This window comes from Rattus norvegicus, chromosome 2 (assembly GCF_021556685.1).
Source record: "Rattus norvegicus strain SHRSP/BbbUtx chromosome 2, alternate assembly SHRSP_T2T, whole genome shotgun sequence".
Lineage (NCBI taxonomy): Eukaryota > Metazoa > Chordata > Mammalia > Rodentia > Muridae > Rattus > Rattus norvegicus.
The window spans coordinates 194,070,608-194,089,343 of NC_141535.1; the positions used below are offsets into that span (position 1 = coordinate 194,070,608).

Sequence of the window (18,736 nt, forward strand, 5' to 3'; positions counted from 1 at the left end):
TTAGGTTAGGGAAGTTTTCTTCTATAATTTTGTTTCTCCTCAGCCTCTTTTTTTAAAGATTTATTTATTTATTTATTTTATGTGAGTATACTGTCACTGTCTTCAGACACACCAGAAGAGGGCATCAGATCCCATTACAGATGGTTATGAGCCACCATGTGGTTGCTGGGATTTGAACTCAGGACCTCTGGAAGAGCAGTCAATGCTCTTAACCGCTGAGCCATCTCTCCAGCCCTCTCCTCAGCCTCTTAATTGCTATTTTATTTCACACATCATTTAATTGCTTTCTCCCTTCACCTACAAAATTAATTATGTTAGAGTTGGAGGTATAGCTCAGTGATGGAGTGCTTATCTAGGATATAGTAAGGTCCTAGGTTTGGACTCTAGCATTGAAAAATGAGCGGAAGGCGGGACTTTGTAGAGAACATACTTAAATCTAATGCCAATGCTGACTTGGAAGATAGAGGCAGGTGGTTCTCTATGAATTTGGGGCCAGGCTAGTCTATATTGTGAGTTTCATACCAGCCAGGACTACAGAGGGAAGCCCTGTCTCAAAACAAACAAGACAGACAGACAGACAGACAGACAGACAGGGAGGGAGGAAGGAAGGAGGAAGGAAGGAAGGAAGGAAGGAAGGAAGGAAGGAAGGAAGGAGAAAAGAAAAAACCAAGGAAGGACAAAAGCATGGCTCCCATTTCACTTAGGATGTTACAATATAGGATGACTAGACTTTAGAACTAGCCCACATGCTAACTATCATCACCAACACACAGGGTAACCCAGTGGTCAACAACCAGCAGCACATCAGTCCTCTTTACTTTTCACAGAATAGCTGACTAGGACTGGAGATGTAGCTCACAGCACAGACACTGCTGAGCATCACTAGATCCTATATGTGATTCCCAGTACTAAAATGGAAAAACTCTCAAACTAAATCTTGGGCTGACAAGATGGCTTAGCAAGTAAAAATGCTTGCCAAACAAGCTTAACAACCTGAATTCCATCCCTGAAACACTCCTAAAGATAGAAGAAAAGGCTGGCCAGGTGTGTCACATGCCTTTAATGGCAAAAATAGGTGAGTCTCTTGAGTTTGAGGCCAGCATAGTCTACAGAGTGAGTTCCAGACAGTCAGGGTTACACAGAGAAACCCTGTCTTGAAAAAAGGAAAGAAAAGAAAAGAGAAGAGAAGAGAAGAGAAGAGAAGAGAAGAGAAGAGAAGAGAAGAGAAGAGAAGAAAAAAAAGAAAAGAAAAGAAAAGAAAAGAAAAGAAAAGGATGGAAGGAAAACACCCAATTACACACAGTTGACCTCTGACCTGCACACTGTCACTGTGCATATTACATCACCTGGTGCACAATAACCAAATAAATGTTCTTGATGTCTAGCAATTTTCTCTGGCAACAGAGCACTCTTTCTTTTGGGGTGAAGTAGGGAAATAAATAACTAGAAAAGCCCAAAACTAAGCTCATTTTACAAACACACACCTCAAAATTACCATGAACAACAGTCACTTTAGGGATGGCCAGTGAATGACAGAAATGCACTGGCAGGCAGTACACCAGTTCCTGCACAGCCTACTGTAGTTGAATCAATAAACTATTCTTTCAATTAATTGAGTAAATCTAAGTCTCTATTTTACTTACAAGTATTTCAGTGACATTCGAGGAAATGAAGATGTCTTGATTTCTGATATTATATTGGAACTGAGGTCTAAACTCTCAAGAGCAGAGTAAAGCTGGAATGCTTCTGCATTTATTTCTGGAATTAAATTATGGACCCTACAAAAGAAGGATTATATTGAAGTTATTGTCAGTGACCCAACCCAGGTCACAAAGGTACTGAATAATTAGGATCAACAGTACAGGTACTCAAAAAACAAACGACAGCATGCACTGCTACAGTGAAGGCAGAGTGGTAGCAGGTGTTGGCTCTCCAAACCAGGGACTTCTATATATACATACATGGGTGTGTGTGTACACACAATATATATACAGTCCATAATTAAATAAGAGATCTAAAATCTTAACTTACAATGAAAGTTGAGTAATATTAGGTGTTGGTTCTCCAAAATATGGTATCTCTGTTAGCTCATTGTAATTCATTTTCCTAAGCAAAAGAGAAAATAGTTTTAAAGTTAAATAATGGAAATTACCTCTTGAATTCTGGTTTTTGGCTAATATCTTAATATATCCAAATTTGAAAGGGCCTATGACTCAGACTAAGTTAGACAAATATATCATTCTGAGAAATTAGATACTTTTTTTTTTTTTTGGTTCTTTTTTTTCGGAGCTGGGGACCGAACCCAGGGCCTTGTGCTTCCTAGGTAAGCGCTCTACCACTGAGCTAAATCCCCAGCCTGAAATTAGATACTTTTAAGACTTTTATTATTTCTAATTACATGAGGAGAAGAAGTGCAGTGGCATCAGATCCCCTGAAGCTTGAATTACAGTGGTAGCCACCCAGTGTAGGTGTTGGAAACAAAACTCAGGTCCTCTACAAGAGCAGTAAGTGTGCTTAACCACTGAGCTACCTCTTCAGCTCTGAGAAATTAGCAATTTTCATGTGCTACTTCATAGTAATGATCTACCATTAAAGTCAGAATTAGATGCTGGATGTGGGTCTAGCACATCTGTAACTTCATTACTTCGGAGGAACAGGAAGGAGAAAGTAAGTTCAAAACCAGTCTGACTGTATAACAGAAAGACTGTATCAAAAAAACAAGAGCAACAAAAAAGAAGAAGAAAAATCAGTATTACAAAGGCTTGTGCCAGGTATGATGACACAGGCCAGTAACCCCAGTCCTTTGATGTATGTAAGAAGATGCACAGGTCCATTGGCCAGCCTGTCCTACACGGTATGTTCTAGACCAATCTAAGCTATTTAGCAAGATACTGTCTTTTTTAAAAGAGGGGACTGAGGGGCTGAAGAGATAGTTCCATGGTTAAAAGCACTGAGTGCTCTTCCAGAAGACCCAGGTTTGATTCACCGCACCCACATGGCAACTCACAACTATCTCTAACTCCAGTTCCAGAGTATCTGACTTCCTGCTCTGGCCTCTGTGAATCCTGCATGCATGTGGTGCACAGACATATACACAGGCAAACCATCCATACACATGAAATAATAATAAAAAGGTTTTTTAAAAGGGGACTGAAGAAGTACTGCAGTTATATTTTAATTTTAGAAATTAATTTTTAAAAGAGGGTGGGATAGAGTTGTGGCTCAGTAGTAGGGTAGTAGAGCGGTTGTGGGCTGCCTCACATGGTTGTTGAGTATGGAACTCAGGTCCTCTGGAAGAGCCTCAAGTGCTCTTAACCACAAAGCCATCTCTCCAGCCTTCAATTCCTTCAGTTGTTTTCACAGCTGAAATATTCCCAAATTCATACTGGAGAAATGGTCCAGACAGTAAGTCTTGCTATACAAACATGAGGACCTGAGTTTGGATTCCTAAAACCAACACAAAGCTGAACAGAGCAGCACACATCTGTACACCCAGTATTGAGGTGGGAAAGTGGAGATAGTTGGATCCCTGATGATCAATTACCAGTCTATGAGGTCCAGATTTCAAAGATGATGCTTAAAAAAGAAAAAAAAAAAAGGTAGAATGAGGCTAAGAGCCTGAAGCTAGATAGGTCATAGGCCCCAAGGGGTAATCTATGACTATTCTGCTAAATGAGCACATCAATGAAACAACTAATGACACAGTGCTGTGCACACAGATCAGTGTTTCTCTCAACCCTCATCAGAGAAGCTTCTTACAGTAGATGGGAACTAACTATTCAATGTGCAGAGAGAAAGAGACTTTGGAATGCTCAGCCCTAAATCTGAAATCTATACCAGACTCTCCCATCTAGGATCAGGGATCTATGAAAGAGAGCAGGCAGAAAGATCCTAAGAGCCAGAGGTAACTTCAAGGAAACAGCTGTCTTCTTAGACACAACAGGGCAATCCACATGTGAACTCAAAACTATGAGAGCATACACAAGGCCTGCACAAGCTCAAGTCAGACAAAATCTCAAGCAAGGGGAAGGGGCACAAAGTCCCACTCCAAGACAAGGAGCTATTTACAACTGGAAACTGCTAGGAGAGGAAATCCCTTTTCATCAATGGAGTGCTACTGCATCTATCAACCATGATCTAGGGAAGGCTCCAGGCTCAGGAAGAGCTAGCCACACAAATGAGACTCCTTATTTGTTTGTTTGTTTAGTTTTTGTTCTTTTCTAATTTATCTAATTTTATTTTATATGCATTGATGTTTTGCCTGACTGTATGTATGTGTCAGATCTTGGAGACAGACGTGTGCTGCTATATGGGTGCTGGGTCTTGAATCCAGGTCCTTTGGAAGAGCAGTCAGTGCTCATAACCACTGAGCCATCATCTCTTCAGCACTTACTTTTTGTTTTTTAAGAGAGAAAAAAGATGCCGGGTTTGGTGGCAGAGGCAAGTGGATTTATTGTGAGTTCAAGGCCAGACTGATCCACAAAGTGAGTTCCTGTCAATTGAGGGCTACACAGTGAAACCCTTTTTCAAAAAACAAAAAAAAAAAAAAGAGAGAGAGAGAGAGAGAACATGAGGTTGGCAGGATAGGGAAGTATGTTAGGATCTGGGAAAAGATGGGGAAAGGGAAATAATATGATCAAACTATATGAAATTCACAAAAGATAAATAAAAGCATTATTTTAAATAAGTAAGGCACACAAGCAACTCAGGAAGAAACTAAATGTTGATCTCTGGAATCCACAAGCACATACAGTGCTCAGGTACACACACAGACACACAAATACACACCAAAAATATTCAAATTCATAATCAGGCTACTTCAAAAACTTTAATATTGAATGAATAAAAATAACTTACACTTCTTGTAATGTTTCTGATTCCAAGCTGATGTTCCAGTTAGACAACCGGTTATGACTCAAATCCCTAAAAGACAAATATCTGAGCTTAGTGGGGGGAACTAAAACCCAGAGGAAAATCAAACAGAGCAGGAGCTAGGAAGACATCTCTCAGAGTAGAGGGGCTAAGACTTGGGCAACTCTCTGGTGTGCCCAAGGAAGGGAGAAGGGAGGAAGTACAAAACTAAAACAGGATACTAAGTCCTACAAAGGTAATTTTTCCATTTTGTTTAATTCATTTATGTATTTATTTATTTACTCACTCTACAACTCAGTATCAGCCCTTCCTCTCCTCCAGTACCTCCTCACACAAGTCCTCCCCCCATTCTACCTTCCCCTTCTCTTCTGAAAAGGGGAAGCCCCCCTCTAGATATCATCCCTCCACTAACACCACTATCACTACCATCACCACCAACAACCTGCCTAGTCACTGTTACACTAAACGCACCCTCTCCCATTAAGGCCAGAGTTTAGCCAGCCCCTAAATGTGAATTTTAAGTCAGGCATGATGCTAAACTGTCTGTAATCTCAACACTAAGAAAACAGAAGCAAGGACTGGAGACATGGGATTAAGAGCACAACTGCTCTTCCAGAGGTCCTGAGTTCAAAGTCCAGCAACCACATGGCGACTCACAACCATCTGTTATGAGATCTAATGCCCTCTTCTGGTGTGTCGGTGTGTCTGAAGATAGCTACAGTGTACTTATATATAATAAATAAATAAATCTCTTTTCTTTTTTTTTTTGGTTCTTTTTTTCGGAGCTGGGGACCGAACCCAGGGCCTTGCGCTTCCTAGGTAAGCGCTCTACCACTGAGCTAAATCCCCAGCCCCCTCTTTTTAAAAAAGAAAAGAAAACAGAGGCAGGAAGATCACTCAATTTGAACTTTGCCTGTAAACTCTAGGCCAGCCAGGGTTACATATAAAGACCATGTCTCACAGGGTTGGGGATTTAGCTCAGTGGTAGAGCGCTTGCCTAGCAAGCGCAAGGCCCTGGGTTTGGTCCCCAACGCCGAAAAAAAGAAAAAAAATTAATAAAAAAATAAAGACCATGTCTCGAGGGCTGGAGAGATGGCTCAGTGGTTAAGAGCACTGACTGCTCTTCCAGAGGTCCTGAGTTCAATACCCAGCAACCACATGGTGGCTCACAGTCATCTGTAATGAGATCTGATGCCCTTTTCTGGTGTGTCTGAAGACAGCTACAATGTACTCACATACATAAAATAAATAAATAAATATTTTAAAAAAAAAGACCATGTCTCAAAAAAAGTGCAACTAAATTTCAGTATTACCAAAGAAATGCTTATGAGTAAATCTGTCCAAATTTCAACAGATTTAATACTTTTCTATTTTAATGGGGCTTTTACTAATTTAGAATATATTAATATGGTTCAACAATAAAAATGCATAAACCATATAGGCATGGACCCAATTGGAAGGCTGAGGTGGGTAGGGCATAAACTATAGTCCAACCTAGACTACATACCAAAGTCTTTTCTCAAAACCAAACAAGCTAGGTGTGGTTGTGCACCTGGAAGGCAGAATTAGGCAGATCTCTGTGAGTTCCAAGCCAGCTAAGGTTACACAGTGAGACACTGTGACCCTGTCCCAAAAATAAAAAATAAAATAAAATTTAAAAAGGATAAAAGGATATTAAAGTCTTCTGTCCTTGTCACTAGCTTCCTAACAGTTTATCTTTTTCTAATAGCAACAAATGAAATACTATGTATACAACCCTCTAAATATTTTATACACACACCAACAAATTTTTACACAAATTGTAATGCATTTTTTGTCCTTTGCTTTCTTTTTTTTTTTTTAAGATTTATTTATTCTATATAAGTACATCGTGGCTGTCTTCATGCACACCAGAAGAAGGCATCAGATCCCATTACAGATGGTTGTGAGCCACCATGTGGTTGCTGGGAATTGAACGCAGGACCTCTGGAAGAGCAGTCAGTGCTCTTAACCTCTGAGCCATCTCTCCAGCCCTGTCCTTTGCTTTCTTAACAATGGGTTTTTTCATCTCTTGTAGTGATTATATTATACCAGATCAACTACAATTTTTTTTTTGAGGCAGGTTTTCTTTTTGGAGCCCTGTGTGTTCTGAAACTAGCTATGTACACTAGGCTGATCTTGAATACACAGAGATCCACCTGTCTTTTGCCTCCCAAGTGCTGGGACTAAAGCCACATGCTCCCACCGCCAGTCAGCTGTAAACAAATCTGAAGGTAGACTTCACAAGTCAAAATAAGAGTTTCTGTAACTCGAACTGAGCTGGATATGCAGAGGTAATAAATACATAAAGGTTAACACTGAAGGAGAGTGTAAGGCTGACCTGTGCTCATAGCAAGACCTAGTCAAAGAATTTGGTCATCCTAAAAAGAACTACCTAACTTCTGGAAAAGGTAATAAATCTTCAAATTATGTTGATGATGGTGACAGTTCTGGCTTAATATTTATTAAGTTGCAGTCTTCTGTGTACTACCAGATGAATTAGCACATAACTGCGAGGTGAATATTCCTCACTGTGCTTATATATAAAACAAACATAAACGAATAACTTGCTAATCCAAAGTCACACAAAACTAAAAGTAGAGAAGCTATTTATTCAAAATGTCATCCCATCTCTACCAAGTAGTTTATTAGAGTAGAAACTTCACTAAAATTCATCATGAGTTTAAAAAAAAATTCTTAGATTTATTTTTTTTTTCTTTTCTTTTTTCGGAGCTGGGGACCAAACCCAGGGCCTTGTGCTCGGTAGGCAAGTGCTCTACCGCTGAGCTAAATCCCCAACCCCAGATTTATTTTATTTATATGAGTACACATCTAGCCATCTTCAGATACACCAGAAGAGGACATCGGATCCCATTACAGATGGTTGTGAGCCATTATGTGGTTGCTGGGAATTGAACTCAGGACCTCTGGAAGAGTAACCAGTGCTCTTAACCACTGAGCCATCTCTCCAGCACCCTGCATTTAAATGTTTAAACTATCTTTAAAAAATTTACCTGACTGACACCTGTCGTTTTTACAATGCTCAAGTAGAACCTAGTCCACACAAGCTGTTTGCCCAGAGAACTACATGTTACAATACGGCTAGTGATAGGGCACACTAGAGAAACACTACAGATCAATCTGTTTCCCTGTGCTGTCAGGCAGTTGGCAAGTACACGAAGGCTTGGATGACACAGCCGAACAATTTGCTCTCACCAAGATTCATGCCTGCTCATCAGTAAATCTCACCCATTTCATTTAAGAGCTTAATTTACTGATATAAAACTATCTTTTAAAGAATTTTATTTAAAAGAAATTGTTTGGACAAGGTAGTGGACACGCATGCCAGAGGCAGAGGCAGGTGGCTCTCTTGAGCTCAAGGCACAGAGCAAGTTACCAAGACAGCCAGTGGTACACAGAGAAAACATGTCTAGAAAAAAACAGGGGCTAGAGGGATGGCTCAGCGGTTAAGAGCACTGGCTGCTACCCCAAAGGTCATGAGTTCAATTCCCAGCAACCATATGGTGTCTCACAACCATCTGTAATTCAATCTGATGCTTTCTTCTGGTGTGTCAAGGACAGTGCAGTTATATACATAAATAAGTAAATCTTTAAAAAAATAAAAAACAAAAAAAAAGAAGAAGAAAGAAAAGAAATTAATTGGTCAAGGACTCTATATTAACACTGAGTGGCACCCATGGGAGAACTCTTAGGAAGGAATGCAATCAAGAGTTAACTATCAACAACCTGAGGAGACAAAAGATGCTTGTCATGCAATCTTAGAGACCAGAGTTTGGACCCCTTTTACCCACATAAATGCTACATGGTCCAGAAAGCCCACTTGTAATTCAAGCACTTACAAGGCAGCAACAAGATCCCAAGACCAACCTGGATAGGTAACAAGTTCCATGAGCTCTGGGTTCAACTGAAGGCCCCTGCTCAAAGAAATACTCCCAACACCAACCTTGAACCTCCTTCACCCATGTGCACAAATGTGAACCCACATCTGCACAGACATATATGCTACAATATGCAAAATGCATATGCATACCATATACATAGACATAGACATCATTATCTACCAGGAAGACTTAGGGTTTGGTAAGGCATCACAGGCACTGCTATTATTAGAATGAAAGCCCCAACTATTCCCTTTACTATCCCCAAAATGTATTTAATAATCAATAGTCCTTCCTGTGTTTTCTAACAGTACAAATATAAGTAATGATGGATGACTGATATGTAAAGGTCTCTTCCCTCCCACTCATGCTACAGGGAAGCAGCTGCAAAAAGCGATCAATTATTAAAGTGCTATATCATCCGGAGCCAGAGGTGCCATTACTGTGGTTGTGCAGTGCCATCAGGGTGTAAATTATTTACAGAATGCTCAGAAAAATCACGAGTTCTGCAAGCCAACTACAAAGAATTCCTGCAGCCACAGAGTTCAGTTTTCTTCTGCCCACTCAGGTCTGCCCACTTCTGTGTCAATAATCTTTTCTTGTTTTCAAGAATCAAAGCATTATTAACTTCAACGATAACAACGTCCCCAATAAGGGAGTCTTTTACAAAGGATATTTAAAACACACTAAAACACATGCGCGCGCGCGCGCGCACACACACACACACACACACACACACATCTAGCCAAGCAACATGGCTCAGAACTGTAAATCTGGAAGACTGAAGCAGGAAGACTACAAGTTGGAGGCCAACCTTGGCAACTTAGTGAGAACTTGTGTTTTTTTTTTTTAAAGGGCAAGGAATATAGTCTACTGGTAGGGTGCTTGCCCAGCATGCATCAAATTACTAGGTCTGCCTGATCTGCACAGTGAGGACAGCTAGGGTTACATGGAGAGATATAATCACAAAATAAAAACAAAAATCCATAGTCTGGAGAGATGGTTCAGCAGTTAAAAGAACTTAATGGTCTCACAAAGACCCAGGTTCAGTGCCATGTAAGTACAATTTGAGGGTATACCATGCATAGTGCTACTCTCCAAACAAAACTCTCTTGTCTCCTTTGTACTATTTCTAACACAGTATTGCTGTATGCACATGTAATTTCCACCTCAGGCTCGAGCAGCTGCACACAGTTCCCAGCTATCGAGCTGGATGAGGAAGGTGTGCATTATTACCAAGGGCAAATGAGACCTGGAGGGCAGGACTTGATAATGTGTCAGCTCCACTTCCCACCTGGGCTTTCTGCTTCCTGGGTATCAATGCCACATACCCAACCACAGCCACAGTCCAAACTGCTCCTGACATCACACCTTCCCTTCTGTGACAAACTATACCTCTCAAACCTATGAGCCAAGCCAGGCAGTTGGTAATGCACGCCTTTGATCCCAGCACTTGGGTGGCAGCAGCAGGTGGATCTCTGTGAATTTGAGGTCAGGCTAGTCTACAAAGTGACAGCCAGGGATACACAGTGAAACCCTGTCCAAAAAAAAAAAAAAAAAAAAAAAAGAGCCAAAATAACGCTTTCAGAACTCTTTTTCCACTTAAGTGGATTCTGTAAGGTTATTTTACCACCACAATGACAAAAAAACAAAACAAAACAAAAAAAAAAAAAAAAAACCCTAAACCTGATATTGCTATATAACAGTGGTTCTAAACCTGTCAGAAAACACAGATATTTACATTATAATTCATAATAGTAGAAAAATTAGTTAGGGATCACCAGGACCTGAGGAACTGTATTAAAGGGTCACACCCTGGGAAGGTTGAAAGTTGAGAACCACTGCTTTCTAAGCATATCCTTTATAAAGATTCAAACAGGGGTTGGGGATTTAGCTCAGTGGTAGAGCGCTTGCCTAGGAAGCGCAAGGCCCTGGGTTCGGTCCCCAGCTCCGAAAAAAAGAACCAAAAAAAAAAAAAAGATTCAAACAATAGGATGATAGGGACACTCATTTCAAACATAAAGGGCACGTTTTGTTCTTCTACTACTAGATATTATTACTGAGATTCTGTGGTACTGGGAAGTAGCACTTCCCACTGGGCTACATCTCCAGCTCTCTTTATTTTTCATCTAAAAAGGTGTCTCTGCTGCCAGGCAGCCCTTCAACTCGCAATCTGCTTCCTCAGCCTCCTGGGTAGCTAGCTGGATTACAAGCCTACATGCCCACACTGCTTTCCTTAGGTTCTTAACCACTTAAAGTACTGCTCCTTGGGACTATCATAACAATAGAGGAAACAAGACCCTAGTCTTTGCACAGCCAGTTCAGGAAGCGTGGACAAAACACTTAACCTCTCTATACTTCACTTGAGTCTTTTCTAATATAAACTGTGAATGCCGGCACAGACTTTACAGGACTGCTTTAAATATATAAATAAAATCATTAACACAGAGGTCAGTGTATAAAGGTATCTGAAATAAAACAATGGTCCTGCGCCATCTCTTTTAAGTACGCAGGTATAATCCATTTCCCAAGGCAAAGCCTTAGTTGGAAATACTCCCCTACCTTAGTGTGATGGATATTCGTGGTCAACTTGACTACATCTGGAATTAGCCAACATCCAAACACCTATGAGGCATTTTTCTTCATTGGATCATTCAAGGAGAAGACACTCTGAAATCTGGATCTTTTGAGGTAAAATGATCCACCTTAAATCTGGGCCATCCCTTCTAGTGACAGGCTATAAAGAACATGAAACAAGGAAGCTCTTGCTTTTTGACTGCTGCCCTCACTCTTGCTGGCAAGTCCATTCCTTCAGTGGTAGTATGAGAGCTTACTTCTTTGGAATTCTGGTGTATACTGAAGACATGTTCAGCCTCATGGGCTGAACTATTAGATTTCTGAACTTTTAGTCAGGAGACAACCCATTGTGGACTAGTCAAACAGTGTGTGTGTGTGTGTGTGTGTGTGTGTGTGTGTGTGTGTGTGTGTGTGTGTGCGTGTGTGTGTAAAGCTGACTAATACTACTCCCTATCTCCCTGCAGTACTAGGACTGAACCTCAGGCCCTATACCTGTTAGGTAAGCATTTTTACCACTAGGCTGTAAAACTGCTGAGTCCTCTATTTTATTTATTTGTTTGTTTGTTTGTTTAATTTATTGTAGCTTACTTTTTGGCTAATCAGTTGGCTCTGGGATTATAAGTACATACTACTCTTGCAGAGGACCTGAGCTCAGTTCCCAGAACTCACATTTTACAGCTCACAATTGCCTATAACTCTAACTCCAGGGGATTCAATGGCCTCTTCTAGACCCCAAAGGCACCTAGAACATACACATACTACATACACACACACACACACACACACACACACACACACACACACACTTAAAACAAATTCATAAATATATCTTAAGTGTTGGATCTCCTGGAACTGGACTGTTATAAGCTGTCCTGTGGGTGCTGAGAACTAGACCCATATCTTCTGTATGAACAGCAAGTGCTCTTAACCTCTCTGAGTCATCTCTCTAGCCCTGTCTTTCATTTTTTAAGACAGAATCTCACTAAATTGCTCAGATTGGCCTTGAACCTACAACACTCCTTGCTCAGCCTCTGGAATAACTGGGAATTATCATGCACCACCAGGCCAAGTTCCCTACATTAAAATTTTAAAGCCATAATCTTAAACAATGATTCTGAACTCTGACTCCATGAGATAAATAGCAATAAGAAAATGGATAGACTACCAAAAACCTAGTCAACATATTGGGGTATACACCAATATCACGCTACTTGATATACCAGAATCATGCATTAATACAACTTCTAAGAATCTATTCTACATATGTAATCATTTAATTACCAAGAAGTTATTGTTAAAAAAAAAAACCTTAAACAAAACCTACATGATATCAAGGTCAGTCAAGTAACTTGAGAAAGTTCCATCCATGGGCCTGGGGATTTAGCTCAGGGGTAGAGCACTTGCCTAGCAAGCCCAAGGCCCTGGATTCAGTCCTCAGCTCCAGAAAAAATAAAAATAAAAAAGTTCCATCCTACAGTTTTCTGCAACCAGTAAAACATATATACACATATTTATACAAACTATACAGTTGTTTCATTTGTGTTTCCAAAAGAAAGGTAAAAGATACATATATTTGTAAGACCCCTATCTAGCAAACAACAGTGGCTTTTCTTAAGTATGACAAAAGAATTTTTACTTTTCCATCTTAAATATCTCCATTCTATTTTAATAGCTGATCATGGAAAAAAAATTTAAAAACTCTTCATGCCTGATCACAGAGGGGAGCCTAAGTAAGTGTGAGTGCTGAACTGTGGCTGAATCATCCACCATCATCCTCCCCACCCACATGGCGGTGCCTCCAAGGTTGAGAGAGTTACCTCCACAGAGGGGCGGAGAGAATGTGGGAGCAGGTGAATGGGGAGAGAACACTGAAAAGGTACAGCTACTGCACTCACGAACGTGCACTGCACAAGATGGAGCCAGCCAAAACTCCAGCATAAATGGGGAGGCGCACCCCACCCCATGCCCCGTGCCTGACCGAGGAGCTACTAATAACCTACGACTGAAGGTAAGAGTCACATACATAATTAAAAATAATAAAATAAACTTTAAAAGTAAAGTAACAGACTAGTGTAGTGATACATGTGCAATCCCAGCACTCAGAGATGAAAGCAGGAAGACATGGGAAAGAGGCCAGCCTGAACAATATAAAGCAAAACTGTCGCAAAAGAAAGGAGAAAGTCTGGAAATAATGTTGATGAGAGTCAATGCTATAAAGAATGATAAGGGGTTGGGGATTTAACTCAGTGGTAGAGCGCTTGCCTAGGAAGCACAAGCCTCTGGGTTCGGTCCCCAGCTCTGAAAAAAAAAAAACCAAAAAAAAAAAAAAAAAAAGAGAGAATGATAAGGTATTTTTCCGTTATTTATGAGCATTTCTGAGAATCAATTGAATTCACGTCTTCATCACACTATTTATAATTACTGAGCTAAGACTCTAAAATGTGAAATGAACATTAAAAACAAGCTGGCTTAGCTGCTGGTAGAAGGTGGATGCAAGTGGGATCTCTGTGAGTTACAGGCCAACTAGAGTGCAATAGGGAGTCCTTGTCTGAAAACAAGCAACACCAAAAAAGCTATCTTACCATTCAAAACATTGTTTTAAGGGCTGGTGAGAAAGCTCAGTGGGTAAAGGAACTTGTACAACCTAAGTTTGATCCCTGGAATCCAAAGTGGAAGAGAACAGACTCTACAAAGTTGTTCTCTGACTTCCACACTCATGTGCCACACAGGCACACGTCATGCCTATGCACATCCCCACACCAAAACTTTTTTAACTGCAGTGAAGACCTAATTACAAATCATATCAATTGGCTTTCTCATCACTAAAACAACAATACCTCATTCCTCTATAACATAGGTTCTGTTTGGTTTTTTATTATTTTGTAGGAAGAATTTAAATTAGTTCTTAACTACTGAGCCACCTCTCCAGATCTGTCCATCTTACTTTTTAAGAAAAGGTCTCTAAATGAACCTGAAGCTCACCATTTTACCTAGACTGGCTGGCTATCACGCTCCTGGGACCCACATGGCTCCCCAAATACACTGGTTGCAGGCATGCACAGCCATGCCCACGTGCTCTGTGACTGCTAGGGACTGGATTTTAACTCGCGTCACCTTGCTTTCTCAGCGGCACTCTCACCCACTGAGCCCACCTCCCTAGCCTCTCAACAGTAATATCAGATAAACCAGCACCAGGTTGAACAGCTTCCCGGAGAGACTCTGTTTTTAGTTTGTCTTATTTTATTTTGGTTTTTCAAAACAGGGTCTCTCTGTGTAGTCTTGGTAGTCCTAGAACTCCCTCTGTAGACCAGGCTGGCCTTGAACGCACTGAGATCCACCTGCCTCTGCTTCCAAGTGCCAGGATTGAAGGTGTGCGTCACATCGCCTGGCTTCCAGAGAAGATGCTTATGCTAAGGATACTTTTACCAGTGAAACTTGCCAAGATGTAAATTATAGGAGTAAGCTGTATTTTGAAATATTAAAAACAAAATAAGAGAAACCCAAAAGAAATAGCATTTAGTTTTCAATTCTTATGGTGCAGTTTCTGCTATTGAACTGTTTACTGTTTAATTTTAAAACTGTTCATCACTAGTTATCCTGCCATTATTTTTCAAATAACAAAATTACAGTCCCTTTTTTTCCTATTACTTTGGAAAGGGCAACAGAAGCAGAAGCACATTCCTTTAAAAAAAAAAAGTAAAGTTTATCTCAGGAGACAGATGCAGGGGGATCTCTGTGAATTCAAGGCCAGCCTGCTCTATAAATCGAGTAAAGGACAGCCAGGGCTACACAGAAAAACCCTGTCACAACAAAACAAAAACAAAATGGAAAAAAAAAGTTAAGTACATAAACTAGTCGACTCTTGTGGAGATTATCCTAAACACAATGTAGTAATTTGGTTGGGGTAAAATTATTTAAATAGCTCTGATTTTAATTTGTATCAAATGAACATCCTAACATTTTTCATGACTAGAGTAATAGAGAATTAGTTGAGTCATCTACTTTGGCACATAAAAGAAAATATAAGAACACATTAAAAGCCCTTCTAAAAACCATTTTTGCTAAGCTTTTAATATGCTCTTTATCATTGGTTAAATGCCAGTTTTTCATTAGGCTTAGGACACACTTTAAAGAATACAGCAGAGCTAGGAAGATGGTTCTGCAGTTAAAAGTACTTGGCAAGTTAAAGACTGAAGTTCAGGTCCCTAGAACCCACATTAACATTGGGTGGGTGTGATGGCCCACCTGTAATTCTAGTCTCCAAGGACAGAGAGAAGGGTTCCCCCAGCAAGCTAGCTAGTACGACTAGATCTTGGTTTAACTGAGAGTCTCTGACTCAAAATAATGTGAAATGACAATCTCATAATCTTACAATACATTGCCTCCCCACAAAAATTTAGAACTCTAAGATTGGGGTGGATAGATGATCAGCACCTAAGACCACATAGAGCTCTCCCAGAGAGCTGAGTTCAATTCCTAGCAGTTCACAACACCCTACTTCATGAAGATCTGATGCCTCCAGGCACTTGTATGTACACGGATGGACAGACAGACAGGCAGATTGAGAAACACACATACACACACTAAAAATAAAAAATATCCATTTAAAAAAGCTATTTACTAAGATGAGAGAAATATATTTTCAAGCATTAAAAAACTATGTGATTACCCCACACCCCTCTTGGTTTTTTGAGACAGGGTTTCTTTGTACAGCCCTGGCCTCGGACCCCCTAGGACTACAGTGCTGGGAATTGAACCCTACTCTCTATAAGAGCAGCCAGTGCTCTTGACTGCTGAGCCTTCTCTCCACCTCCCTACGAAGTATTTTTTAATAAAAATCAATCTGTGGGTCTTCCAAAGCACAATGGAATTTTGAAGAATTAAACAAAATATAGATCTCCTAAATTGGCATTTGAGAAGCAATGACAATTTGGGCTGGGGACAGAGCTTAGAGGGCTTGTCTAGCAGGCACAAGGCCCTAGCACTCTACAGCTATTTTGGTTAAGTGGTTCTCCATTAACACTGGATATTAGAATAACTAGGCAGGATTTAAAAATATAGGTTGAATATTCCCAACCAGAAAATCCAAAATCCTTCAAAGTCTAAAATTTTTAAGCATCAACATTATGACACAAATCAAAAATTATAGACACACTAGAGTCCAATGTGGTTCACAGAATGATCCCAGCACTCAGGAGACAAATAGAGGAAAAACAGGAGTTTAAGGACAGCATGGACTACTTAGAAAGGCCTAGTCTCAAACAACAACCAAAAACCTGTTTCCTCTTCCATTTAGCTGTGAGCAAGCCACTGCATGCTCCTTCTATAACAGACTGCATCTCTCAGAACATAAGCCAAGACTCCCTTGAGTTGATGTACGTAAGATAATTGGTCATAGCAACAAGAAAAGTTAACAGTGGTAACTCATGCCTTTGATCCCAGCACTCAGCAGGCAGAGGCAGGCTGAACTCTGAGTAGAGGCCAGTCTGGTCTACAGAATGAGTTCCAGGATAGCCAGAACTATATAAAGAAACCCTATCTAGAAAAAAAAAAAAAAAAAAGAAAAGAAAAAAGAAAACTAATATATAAATTCCACACTAAAGTGAGGCAGCTGCTGCAATATGCTGATCATATTGTTCTGTGATCTTCAAACTGGTTTGCAAGAGGAAAGTAGGAGAATTTTGAGCTATGGGTTAGAAAAGCCCTGCAATGTAAGAGGACCATACAATGATGCCAAGATGTTGATAAAGTATAAGCAGTAGACACTATGTTCGTTAGGTTTCAGAGAGCAAGGACTCTATAGACTAGAGGCCATTCACATTACACTCTGACAAAGAACACGGCTGCATTCCACCTGTGGTTTGAAATTTTTAGTGAAGCTATGTTCAAAATAATTGACTATTAGAGAATTGTTCTCCAAGGCATTTCACTTCAACTAAAAATGTCAATTTCATTTTAACTTTAATTTTCTGAATGCAAGCTGGGAATTGTGGGCAGCAGCAGTCAGTAAGCTGAGGCAGGAGGATAGACAGTTGGAGGTCATCCTGAGCTACCTGACATTTACCTCCTCTCAAAACCCAAAAGGGAAAAGACATAAAATAAAATAAAATGAACCAAACCAAACCAATCCAAACCAGCTAGGGCTGGAGAGATGGCTCAGTGGTTAAGAGCACTGACTGCTCTTCCAGAGGTCCTGAGTTCAAATCCCAGCAACCACATGGTGGCTCACAACCATCTGTAATAAGATCCAATGCCCCTTCTGGTGTGTCTGAAGACAGCTACAGTGTATTTATGTATAATAAATAAATCTTTTAAAAAAATAAAAATGGGTTGGGGATTTAGCTCAGTGATAGAGCACTTGCCTAGCAAACGCAAGGCCCTGGGTTCAGTCCCCAGCTCCGAAAAATAGAAAAAATAAAAAAATAAAAATAAAAAATAAAAAAAATTAAATAAAACCAGCTAAATGTCAGCTTCTGGCAATTTGCATCTGTGGTAACATTACTTCAATTATTATATACTTACTAATGATATTTTATTATTCTTTTTCAGCACTAATGTTCAAACCCAGAGCTTCATGCATACTAAACAAGCACACTCAGCAAGTCTCAATGAAGGATCTTCAAATGCAGGCCATGTTTATTTCAATTAGTTACATTAAGTCATACTGTGTTTAAACCTCTGTCAGATTCAGTCTATCATAATCAAGTAGCCGTCTCAACAATTTCTTCAAAAAAGGCACCTACTGTGTAGAGAAGATGCTGTGCTAGATTTAATTCAGACTATGCTACATGATAATACCAAAGTCTGAGTCAAACTAGAATAAACTACAGATATAATCACCATAAAATGACAGAAGCTGTATTACTATACTGCAATTCTATATTAACTGTAGCAGTTGCTAATTTCTCAATGAATATACAAGTTAGCTTCTTTCCTATCTATGCTAACCTATAAATACGTTCTGCAAATGTACACTTAACCTCTGCAATACAGATGTTCTATCTGTATTCTATTTTCCAATGAGACCCTAACTAGTCTTGGTATTTAATTATATCACAAAACTATTTTTAGTGATAACTCTTTTTCAGAGGTAACTATAGAAGTCAATTAATAAGCATGTTGACCAGTTAGTGGCAGAGACATAACTGTATGTTGGTGGCTAAGAAGTCTCATAATTGCAGTATTTAATACCTACTGTTGTATTTAATACCTACTGACTCAGACCAGACCAGCCAGTGAGCTCTCCAAGTGCCACTAGCTAATACGAGTTTGTCAGGCTTTAAAGTCAGTGCTAGAGACTCCAGAATCCACTCAACCACTGCACTGGGCTCTCATACATAAACAAAGAGATCTGATATGAAGGTTCTTTG

The 18,736-nt window shown here is 39.9% G+C and overlaps 1 protein-coding gene across 2 annotated transcripts in view; it reads right to left on the reverse strand.

Moving 5' to 3' along the window:
- The window catches only part of Lrig2 (leucine-rich repeats and immunoglobulin-like domains 2), a 63,680-nt gene that overhangs the window by 43,939 nt on the left and 1,005 nt on the right, over nucleotides 1-18,736 (reverse strand). For both annotated transcript variants that reach the window (XM_087624592.1, NM_001107710.1), the window contains 3 exon segments: nucleotides 4,858-4,923; nucleotides 2,032-2,106; nucleotides 1,644-1,778 (listed from right to left, as the gene is read on the reverse strand). In XM_087624592.1, the coding sequence (XP_087480718.1) occupies nucleotides 1,644-1,778; nucleotides 2,032-2,106; nucleotides 4,858-4,923 (276 nt within the window).